The following is an 11,156-nucleotide window of genomic DNA, read 5'->3' as shown; positions in this document are numbered from 1 at the left end:
GTCAGGAGAGTTCTTCACGGCTTCACGGGAAGAAGTTGTTGCTAAGGTAAATATGGCGGCGTAACATCAGTGCGTGAGACTGTTTTGCTTTGGAATAAAATATATGAAGTAGATGTATTTATGAAACTTATTGAAAGTTTGATCATCCATTAAAACAAGTGAGTATAAATCCTTTTTCACAATGCACAAATTTGATTTGTGTCGACAAAGATAACTAAAAATAATTACTGAAATCGGAGTTCTGGCAGTGGCAGAGATTTCTTCACTTACTCATACTCATACTCGTACCAAACACTTGAATTGACGGTCTAGACTGGTCTAAACCAACTTACTAATTTACTCAATCGTGTTTAGCGATATCCGTAAGTAGAATCCATAAATTAAATGATTATTTATGCACTGCAAAAATAACGATGCAACATTATAACAAATAACCACATTTCATTCGTGAAATCGGTGGTTATCATATTTCATTCTTGTACCTATTTATTTTGTAAGTCGTTGTTCAGTTGTTCGTTATTTTCAGATACCTGTTGCTTGTTGAGCAACTCATCGAACAAAGCTGACAGCTATTGTATATCATTACCAGCAGTGAATTTGAAGAGTTACTCTAATCCTGATTTGTTGGTGAGACTCGACGAACTGATTGCTCAATTGGCAGAGTACCGGGGTGACCAGTGACATTATAGAAATAATGCTCTGGAGGCCTTCCGAAAGCTCCTCGTGCTAAAGGAAACAACCCAAATATTTCCTCAACTAACCCTAAGAAAAAATAAAACATAATCCTTTAACTTTAACTAACCCTAATAGTAATAGGAAAAACAAATACTCTGGCGTCTTTACTAAGACCTATAACTATAACTATAACTTTAACTCTAATAGAAAAAAAAATCCTCCGACCTTGAGCTAATCCTAAAAGAAAAAAATCCTAAGACTGCTTTGCACCTACCTTTCAAGACTTCAAAAAACAAAATGGCTGCTGATAACCAAAATAATGGTCATATTAAGAAATGTTAAACTTTCACTAATCAATCAAGGTTTGTTCTAGAGTTTTTAAAATCCTCCAATATATTGACAAATTGAATAAATAAACGCCTGACAAAAGATCGACAGTTAAAATACTAAATGAAAGAGATGCTAGACCGAGGAGCTTTTGGAGTCCTCCCAAATGCTCTTCTGTGTAGCTAGGTCAAGCTTATAAATATGCTTGATAGATCATTTTATGTCTACACCTTCCAACCTCCGTCCATCTGCTCTACTTGTCCTCTAAGCAACGGATCTAGATAGTTGAAAAATACTTTCACTCATAAATACACTTTATTATTGAGACCACCATTAAACGAAATAAGTCACGCTAATCCTTGGTAACCGAGGTGGCTCAGTGGCAGAATCAATGGAGTTTTTAATTGACTTTCATACAAGCCGGGTTTGACTCCATAATGCCACACATAACGAATGTGATGATTTTCCTATTGTAGTTAAGGAGAGGGTTAAGAGACACAAATGGAAACATAATCATGAGCATCGATGGGCACAATATATTGATAATCTTTACGCACATGATGACACAGGGACATGGCCCGCGAAACTTGCCAGAGAACAGTAGTGGTACAGCAATAATGAGAGATGAGGTAGAGTCTGCTTGCAAAGAAATTAAGAAAGGGAAAGCCATTGGACAGAATAACATTTCAATTGAGCTTTTGGATGCACTGGGTGATGTAGGAATAAACATACTGACAAAAGTTTTCGATATGATCTACTGCAAAGGCATCATACCAAATGAACTGAGACAGTCTGTCTTTATCACACTCCCGAAAATAGATTGTGATCAACACCGCATGATCAGCTTAATGAGCCAGATAACAAAGATCCTCCTATGCATCATGATGAAAAGAATGAGAAATAAGATTTTACCAGGGACTAGTTGGGAACAATTCGGCTTTGTGAAAGACAACGGTACTGTGAATGCCATCTTCACATTAAAAACTATAATACAAAGGTCTATTGAGAAACAAAAAAGCTTGTACCTCTGCTTCGTGGACTATTCAAAAGCATTTGAATCAGTTAAACATAAAAAAAACTTTTTGAAGTACTCACATCCATTGGAATAGAGCATTATGACCTCTGTTTGTGAAAAATTTGTTCTGGAACCAAACAGCATGTGTAAGATTGGACAATGAGACCTTAGATTTTTTTTATATTAAGAAAGGAGTGAGGCAATGATGCGTTTTATTGCCAGACCTTTTCAAAAGGGTACACTGAAATAATCTTCCATGAAATTGAAGAAGTACCAGCCATCTGTGTGAGAATTTGATGACCTGAGGTATGCAGACAATGCAGTTCTTAGGGCTTACACACCAGAAAACCTTCAGACCATGTTTGACAAATTAGTGGTTGGTAGCAAAGCAAAGGGATTTTTGCTGAATGTAAAGAAAACTGAGTGCACGTTTGTTAACAAATAAAATCCAGATCCCTCTTTTCACCTCACCAGCAAAGAGGAAACAATCAAACAAGTTAAAATGTTGAAATATCTTGGTGCAATGATCACAAATAATGCTAGAGATTTTGTAGAAATAAAACAAAGAATTGCGATCGCTAAAAACACTTTCCACAACTTAAGACCAGTCATCTCTGCTACCAATATTAAATTAAACATGAAACTTAAAGTGATCCAAACTTACATTCTCTCATCTCTCCTCTACGATTGTGAAACCTGGACTCTAGACAAAGAATGTTAAAACCGCCTAGAAGCTTTCAAAATGTGGCTGTACACTGGGTGGTTTGACAAACATGGAATTTTAATTTTGTCATCAGCTGCTCCTGTCATTGCATTGTGGCATGGAAAGTAAATGGCATGTTATATTTATGAACCACATTTTATGATTTCATCAAGTTTAATTTTGTTTGTGTGCGGCCTTGTAGTCTTGAGGTATGACATTCGCCTTCAGATCTGACGGTCCTTGGTTCAAGTCCTACAGTAGGTGGTGCTTGGAGAAGGCTCTTTACTCACATATTCTCATATTAGTCAGGTGTAAAATGAAAACCTGGTTAGTAACAGCATAATCTTCATTGAAAAAAATATAGCGCCTTTCAGGGCTATGCTCATCCTTCATGTTCGGTGTAAAGCCCTTTGAGCACGTTTTAGGTTTTATATTTTTGTTTGTTGATTCTTTTTTTAATCTTTTCTATTTTTAGATATGGCTACTCCAACAAGTCAAGAAGGAGAAGCAGAAGTGATTACTGCTCGTCGCACTGAATCATTGGATGCCCCACATATTATTAAATTGGTAGAACCTTGGACAGAAAAGTTATTTGGGAGAGTTAATGTTGTCAATATCATGTAAGTAATTATTATTATCAGACCTGCATATAAGTGTCGGAATAAGTAAATCTGTAAAAGTTGGAACCATATGATTTACATTGGTCAAAAAATTGATTAATTGAATTGAAACATTTAAAATTGATTGTAAATTCTATTACAAGTTTGTTTGATTTTTTTCATTATTTGTTTTTGATTATTTCAGTGAAAAAGCAGTATTGGCAATTACTCTGTGTAACAAAGATGATGAAATTATGGGACATGCTGCCTTTCTGGATTACCCTAACCTCTCAGACATTGATCAGGCTGACTGGGAATCATGGTTCAAAAAGAAATATAGTGGAGAGCAGGTATGACGTCAACTTTTACTTTTCTGTATCAGTTTTTTTTAAATATAAAGATTAAAATGTGCTGTGTCAAAAACAAAAAAGTTTAACAATAATACCATTAATCAGATAAAATGCAAAATATGATATAAACACTCAGGGGGGGGGGGGGGATTTTGTTCTATTATTAAGTTTTATCTTTCAAAAAGTGTATCCTACTGATGATTTTTATTGATCTATTTTTACAGATTTCGTCTCTCAACTCTTTATTTTTGCATTATTTTGTGGCAAAGAAAGAATATGCCATGGGATGTGCACAAGAGATTATCCGCACTGCATTCAATGCGGTTCCTGATCTTCATTTTCTGTTCTTAACTGTACCTGTTGGAACATTCCCAGGTCTGTAGATTTTCAAATTTTCAACAAATAAATTATTTATTGATTGACTGCCAATATTTAATTTAAGACGTCATAGATTAATTTTTTAAAAATAAATATTCAATGCTTATTCTTTCATTACCCATAACATACTGGTAGAAATAAAAAGTTTTAGTATTTTATTAAAAGGCAATTGGTTAAATCTTTTCTGAGAAATGAAAACCAGAAAGACTACTCAGTGTTGCAACAATTTATAGAAATGAGATAATTTTATAAAATTGCTCTCCAAGACATGTATAATGCATAATATATAGCAACTCGGTTAATTGCAACATTCCCAGAGATATGGAATTGCTTCTATTTAAAAGTCACTGGTTAATCGCAACAAACTTTGGTTAATTGCAAATTTTCGACCTCAAAAGGCAAATTCATCAAATCAATCAAACAAAATCTCATGATTAAATTTTATCATGGGGGAATTCATAACAGGTTGAAGAATTGAGAGTGGGCGGCGTGTCACTACTCCATTAGAAACAAAAGAGGGTGGAGCTTTGCGGTATTGGTTTATGCGGTCATCTGTGACTATAATTTGATAGGGGAAGGGACTGGGCATAGTCTAGACAACAGGTAGACACGAAAGAGTGAAAATGGAGAGGCTTCGTAAAGGAACGATATATGTATTGTCTCAGCATTGTCTGTATCGTTCCTTTACAAAGCCTCTCCATTGTCTGTATTGTTCCTTTACAAAGCCTCTCATTGTCTGTATCATTCCTTTACGAAGCCTCTCATTGTCTGTATCGTTCCTTTACGAAGCCTCTCCATTGTCTGTATCGTTCTTTTACGAAGCCTCTCCATTTTCACTCTTTCGTTAGTCATTGTCTGTATCATTTCTTTACGAAGCCTCTCCATTTTAAAGAGAGACTGAGTGATATCCTTTGTTTTGGGATTAACAACTGTGCATTGTGACCAATGGGTTTGGTGAGAGCTTACTGTCTCTCATCACCGCTGATCTCTTTAACTCTTACACATGTTGAGAACAAAAGAGTGAAAGTTAATCCAATCTGAATAAGATGTCGGCTTGCATCAAAGAAACTTTTGCTTGTCAAAATCTATACAGAGCTGTCATATGGTGTTTGTTTCAATCAAATTGCTCAGTCTGTGCTGTTTACACAAATGTTTACAAAAATTGGTTTGGGTTTACCATATATGTATAAAATGTTGCAATAGTAGACAGGACACTCAACTTCGGTTAATTGCAACTTCGGTTAATCGCAACATTTTCGCTGCTCCCAAGGTGTTGTGATTATTCAGAGTGGACTGTACATTCAAATTAAAGATGGTCTATAAATATTCAAATGGCTGTTTATTTGTGGTTACATTATATACGACCATATAACCAAAGAGGATTGATGTCTTTTTCAGATGTTAAAGATTTTTCATTTGATTCTACAAATGAAAATGTTGGTTCATGCTTTCCCTCTTAAAGTGCTCATGTTGTCTTTCATACATGATCTCAGCTGGTTTTTTTTTTGTTTTTTGTATGTTTTTTTTTGTTTGTATTTGTGTGTGTGTGTGTGTGTGTGTGTGTGTGTGTGTGTGTGTGTATGTGTGTGTGTGTGTGTGTGTGTGGATGTGTGTGCTTTCCAGATGTTTTATAATATATTTCGGTAAAATATACAGTCAATTACTGAAAAATTCCAAGGAGAAATTAAAAGGCTCTCTAGAACATGTAGAATACAACACCACAATGATAAATGGATTGTGATTGGATTAGAAACACGTCAAAATGTACATACCCTACATCAGCAGGTAACTTTATCAAACTCTTTAAGTTAATATTAACACAGTGTGATTTATTCATTATTAGAATATTTTAAAAAATCTATCATGGACTCTTGTATAATTTCAAAATCGATGATTTTGTGTTTCTCATTTAGATCCGTCTTTAGCACATGCTTTCTCTCCAATGGATAAGCATGAGAGCAACCCAGGAACGTCTGAAAGCTGTGTGATGTTTGTCTGCAAACGCCATGAACATGTACCTGTGCTCCATATTCGCCAAGCTTAGTATGTTTTTGTTTTGTTTTCTCAACTTCTGTTATGTTTTTCTTTTTAATTTTTTGGAAGGTCGTAGGGATAAATATATATATATATATATATATATATATATATATATATATATATATATATATATATAATATATATATATATATATATATATATATATATTATATATATATATATATATATACATACATATAGAATATGTATATACACAATCCAGCATAGATTCCTTGAACTCCTCGGGACATGCAAAAACGTTCGAGGAAACTGTACCTTGCCATAACTGCTTGGTATTGGTAAGTGGGGGGGGGGGGGGGGGGGGGGGGGGCAGTGTGGTGAACAGTAAGGTCTTTGCTTTATACCCAAAAGATACCTAGTGCAAATGTCCACCGGTTATGTGGCCTTCATCAAGCCACCTCTCCCTAGCTGAGGATGAATAAGGAGAACTTTATTATTTATTTACTTTATTGATATATTTAGGGAGAAAACGTTATAACATTGCATGTCACAAGGGGTTGATGTATGTGTTTGTGTTTGTGGGGTGGGGGGGGTTTGTAGCCAACCATTGGCAAATCATGATGCGTGCCATTGAAATTAGAACGATCGGGGAAGTGATAAGAATAAGCAGAGAGGTGTTCGCAATGCAAAATGATGATGGATTGTATGTGTGGCTGTGTACACACCTACAATGTAGATATATTCACACGATACACACATAAGTAGCTGTCAATGTCACAATAAATCATTAGTGATGGAAATCACCAACCTCATCCTTTAATTAGTTTAATTTCTTTTACATTGGCTATGTGAAATTAGTTCAAGGAAACCATGTTCGAGGTAAAAATCAGTTCAAGGAAGTAAAGATAAATGATAGTGATAACAAAGAATTTCGAATGAGTTCAAGGAAACCATACTCGAGTGTATGTGTATATATGTATCATCAATACTTTTTCATCAAATAATTTTTTAAAGAGAAAGACTACACAATAATTCGAATAAAATAAAGTAAACTACTTTGATAGTGGCCACAAATTGAAGAGACAATTCCCATGGTTTTGGAGAGGTGAGAAGGGGGATGAAATACATGTGCGGATAGAGATAGATAGGAAAAGATACTTGCATCATGACACCAAAATTTAAGAAGGGAAATGATAAAAGATTTGTTTTCCAAGCAAAGCTACTCATATTTCCTTTTCCTTGATATTGACTTTCATAGACATTGTTTATTATATGTTTTATTCAATAGTGTGGAGGATCATGACGATCTGACGCCTATTTTCAACCGTCAGAGTGATATGTTACACAATACCTATGGGGATTACTTTCTGGCAGAGTTGATTGAAGCTCAAGATTCTGATATGCAATGTCTTGTTGCTGAGGCAAGTGAAAACATCTAAGTATAATGTTGATTATTTTGATGATGATGATGATGATGATGATGATGATGATGATGATGATGATGATGATGATGATGGTGATGATAATGATGATGGTGATGATGATGATGATAATGAATATGATAATGATGATGATTATTATTATTGATGATGATGATGATGATGATGAAGATGATGACGATGTTGCTGATGATGATGATCTACCATTACAGGTGGAGAAAACATCATATGGCTTCATGAGCATCAGTTCAGATGTGAACTTGGACATCTTAAACGAGTGCTTTGAGCTGATTCCATTCAATGGTTTGAAAAAGTCCCACCCAGACGACATTGTAATCCCTCCTCCCACTCCCCCTGCCACTCCCTCCTCTGCTGGTGATGCAGCGGCTGCTGGTTTTGGTAAGTCAGCAACATTAATGGAACTGGTGAAAATGAGTTTTATAGTTTCAAAAATAATGATTAGCAAAGCAAGAAATATTATGAATTCAGACCTTTCTTAAACCAAAAACAATTATAATATTTAGTGGTTAAATGTTATTATTCTATTCACACAGCTTCAGGTATATTTGATATTGACTTACTTGACTTATTCCAATCTCTGCTTTTGGAAAATAGGGTTGTGAACATACCTTCTTCATGTTGTCTTGTCGACTGCAGCAATGCAGGCCCTCCTCCAGTATTCAAATCCCATTTTACTTCTTTCCTTCTCAACTGTCCTCCTCCACGTTTCTCTTTGTCTTCCTCTCTTCTTCTTGCTGTTGGGTGTCCATATTTGATTTTACTGTGACAGTAATAATTTGATTGGGATGAATTATTATTTTTGTCATCTCACATAATTCTGCCATAATTTTGTTACAATTTAATACTTATTATAATATAAGTTACATACTTTTGTTAAATGCATGTTCGAAACAAACCATGTACATATAATGGTGTGATAAAGTAAAAATGAAGTTCTGTGGATGAGAATAGGGCGTTATTTAACAGGAAATAATTAAAAGATGGAGATATCAAAGCATAGATTACACAAACAACCATATATTACCACTAGGGCGACTGTAAATTGTAATTCAAAGGAGAGAGAAAGAACCATTGTGATGCTTTAGGAAAAAAAGTAGAAAAACAAACTATGGGTGTTTATGATTAAGTGGTTGATATACGGATATATTACTGCTTGAGGGTTTTGTCGTTACATTTTTTTAAATCTTTTTTTTTTACTCACAAACAATTTTTGTTTAATTTTCAGATGAAGTTGATGAAGAGAAGAGATCCATTTCATCAAAACAAGAAGGAGAGGAAGAGGAGGTTGGTAGGGAGAAAACAAGTGTGGAGGAAGCTCTATCAGAAAGCAGTCCCAAAGGCAGCAAACAAAGTTCAAGAGGTTAGTGTAATTTTGAGAGGAGGTTGCCTGCATCAGTTAATGTCGTTTTTCTCTATTATTTGTTTGTTTCTTTATTTTTCCTTTCTTTAAATTATTGATATGTATACCAACTAATATTAAGAATATATTATTTTTAAAATAATAATAATAACAACAAAAATACAAGTCATTTATTGTCTGATTTAATTTCTGTTTTGTAAAATGGACTAGTAACAGTTAGTCTGAATAATGTTTAAAAGGAATAGAAAGAGGGATAAAAGAGAGACCTGCGATAAATGAAGAATACAATATTTTTTCAGTTCAGAGCCCAACTCCAAGTGTTAAACAGCGATTGAGTGAATCGGGATCTCCTGCTCCAATGGTGTCAGAACCCTCAGAATTTTCTCAAGGCGTGAAGGAAGCTGTCGAGTCACTTGAAAAAGAGGTGAATAATTTATGGTTTTATGTTGTGATTATACGTATTATATATATTTAGTATTCCATTTTAATTGGGTGACATAAGAGCTATAGACGCACAAAATATTGATCACTTTTGCATCTATATCTGTAAAAGTAAATTTAATCTGAGATATTCCATTTTTTATCAACATTGCAATAAGTGACAAAAACAATTTAATCTATCTTTGCTGTTTTAAAAATACACTAACAATGCTTCGAGTACTTTTTTATTTATTAAAAAATATTGTGCGAATAGGGAATGGGTTTAAGAAAAAGATTGGATCCACCAACATTAAGTTTAACTAGACTAAAATCAGCCAAACACACAGGACAATACAACAAGGGAACATTTGACAGAAGCATATTGATAATACATTTGTTTGGTCAAACAAGACCTGTATATTTTAAAGTACTTAAAACTTGTCATATAGCGCTAGACCCTCCCGTATGCCCTGTCTAACCGTTAGCATTCCTCATATTTGGAGTGCTTTCTTCACTTCTTGATTTAATACTGTCTGCTCATATCTGTGGTCTGTTATACAGATTTTATCTATTTGCTTCATTTGAAAATTCTGTGAATACATGACAAATGTATTTTTTTGGAAGTATTTAATTTCTAATATGAGGTTCATCTAACCGAAGTGATAGTATCAAGGCATTTTCAATTTAGACCAGAGCTGAAGATTAAAGTTTATTAGAGAAAGGAAGTGATTCTCCACTAAATGTCTCTCATTACATTATCAATAATGTTGATCCCCTGCTCACCATAAATTTCTTGCTTTAGATTTTTCAGCATTGTTTTGAGCAGTGGGTTGTCAATTTCACTTTCACTTCCAGTCATTGTCGCTACAGTGGGCTTGCTCTGAGTTAAATGAAGGAGTTTGATTCAATAACAATTTTCATGCATTTTCTTTCAGACACCACTTCCACATTCTATAACTCCTAAAGACTTGGTGCCTCAGCCAGAGAAAAGATTTGTTCCCACTTATCATGGAGCTCCAAACGCTTTCAGCATTCAACTTTTCTGCATTGCTGAGCAGTATGAAATGAGGTGAGAGCAGCTAAATTACATTATCATAAGAAGTAGACAAATTAAAGGCATTATACAATAAGCTTGAATATCTTTATCTTTCAAAGTTAATTGTTAAGGCATCTATAACTGTTATTAAGTAAGTTTGATATCAACACTTAAAAACAAAAATATATTGGTATAATATTTTAATTGTATTGATGCATCTTTTGCTTTGTTTTAAATGGGTTTTATTTTTGTTTTGTTTTGGGTTTTGTTGCTGTTGTTGTTTGTTTATTTTTGTTTTTAAATGTTGGTAGTATGGTTTTTTGTTCACATATAATATCTGCAAATGTTTCCATTTCCAAACTATTAGGTCTTGGCTCTGCCGAAGCATTTTCAATTCCGGACAGAGATTTTGTCATCACTTTCCCACATGGTCTGAATTTCCCTCATTCAAATTTTGGGTTAGTATATGTCCTTAGTATATATTTTGGGATTATTTATTATCTTATATTATTATTATTATTATTATTATTATTATTATTATTATTATTATTATTATTATTATTATTTATTATTATTATTATTATTATTATTATTATTTGTATCATCATCATTATCATATTAAATAATAATAATTAATAATAATAATAATATATAATAATAATAATAATAATAATAATAAATAATAATAATAATAATAATAATAATAATATAATAATAAATAATAATAATAATAATAATAATAATAATAATAATAATTATAATAATAATAATAATAATAATAATAATAATAATAATAATAATAATAATAATAATAATAATAATAATAATAATAATA

The 11,156-nt window shown here is 33.2% G+C and overlaps 1 protein-coding gene across 1 annotated transcript in view; it reads left to right on the top strand.

Moving 5' to 3' along the window:
• The first annotated feature begins 4 nt into the window (after nucleotides 1-4).
• Nucleotides 5-11,156, top strand: part of LOC144961863 (cilia- and flagella-associated protein 61-like) — a 30,309-nt gene continuing 19,157 nt past the window's right edge. The window contains exons 1-11 of the mRNA XM_078894906.1: nucleotides 5-158; nucleotides 3,196-3,340; nucleotides 3,525-3,669; nucleotides 3,894-4,044; nucleotides 5,961-6,090; nucleotides 7,334-7,466; nucleotides 7,697-7,883; nucleotides 8,731-8,865; nucleotides 9,165-9,289; nucleotides 10,221-10,354; nucleotides 10,689-10,779. Of these exons, the coding sequence (XP_078751032.1) occupies nucleotides 3,198-3,340; nucleotides 3,525-3,669; nucleotides 3,894-4,044; nucleotides 5,961-6,090; nucleotides 7,334-7,466; nucleotides 7,697-7,883; nucleotides 8,731-8,865; nucleotides 9,165-9,289; nucleotides 10,221-10,354; nucleotides 10,689-10,779 (1,374 nt within the window). The 5' untranslated portion in view covers nucleotides 5-158; nucleotides 3,196-3,197. The remainder of the gene's footprint in view (nucleotides 159-3,195; nucleotides 3,341-3,524; nucleotides 3,670-3,893; nucleotides 4,045-5,960; nucleotides 6,091-7,333; nucleotides 7,467-7,696; nucleotides 7,884-8,730; nucleotides 8,866-9,164; nucleotides 9,290-10,220; nucleotides 10,355-10,688; nucleotides 10,780-11,156) is intronic.

This window comes from Berghia stephanieae, chromosome 1 (genome assembly GCF_034508935.2).
Source record: "Berghia stephanieae isolate SIO BIC M18660-M18661 chromosome 1, UCSD_Bste_1.3, whole genome shotgun sequence".
NCBI classification, from domain to species: Eukaryota; Metazoa; Mollusca; class Gastropoda; order Nudibranchia; family Aeolidiidae; genus Berghia; species Berghia stephanieae.
Note: the sequence above shows the minus strand (reverse complement) of the source record. Positions and strands in the feature narration are given on the sequence as shown.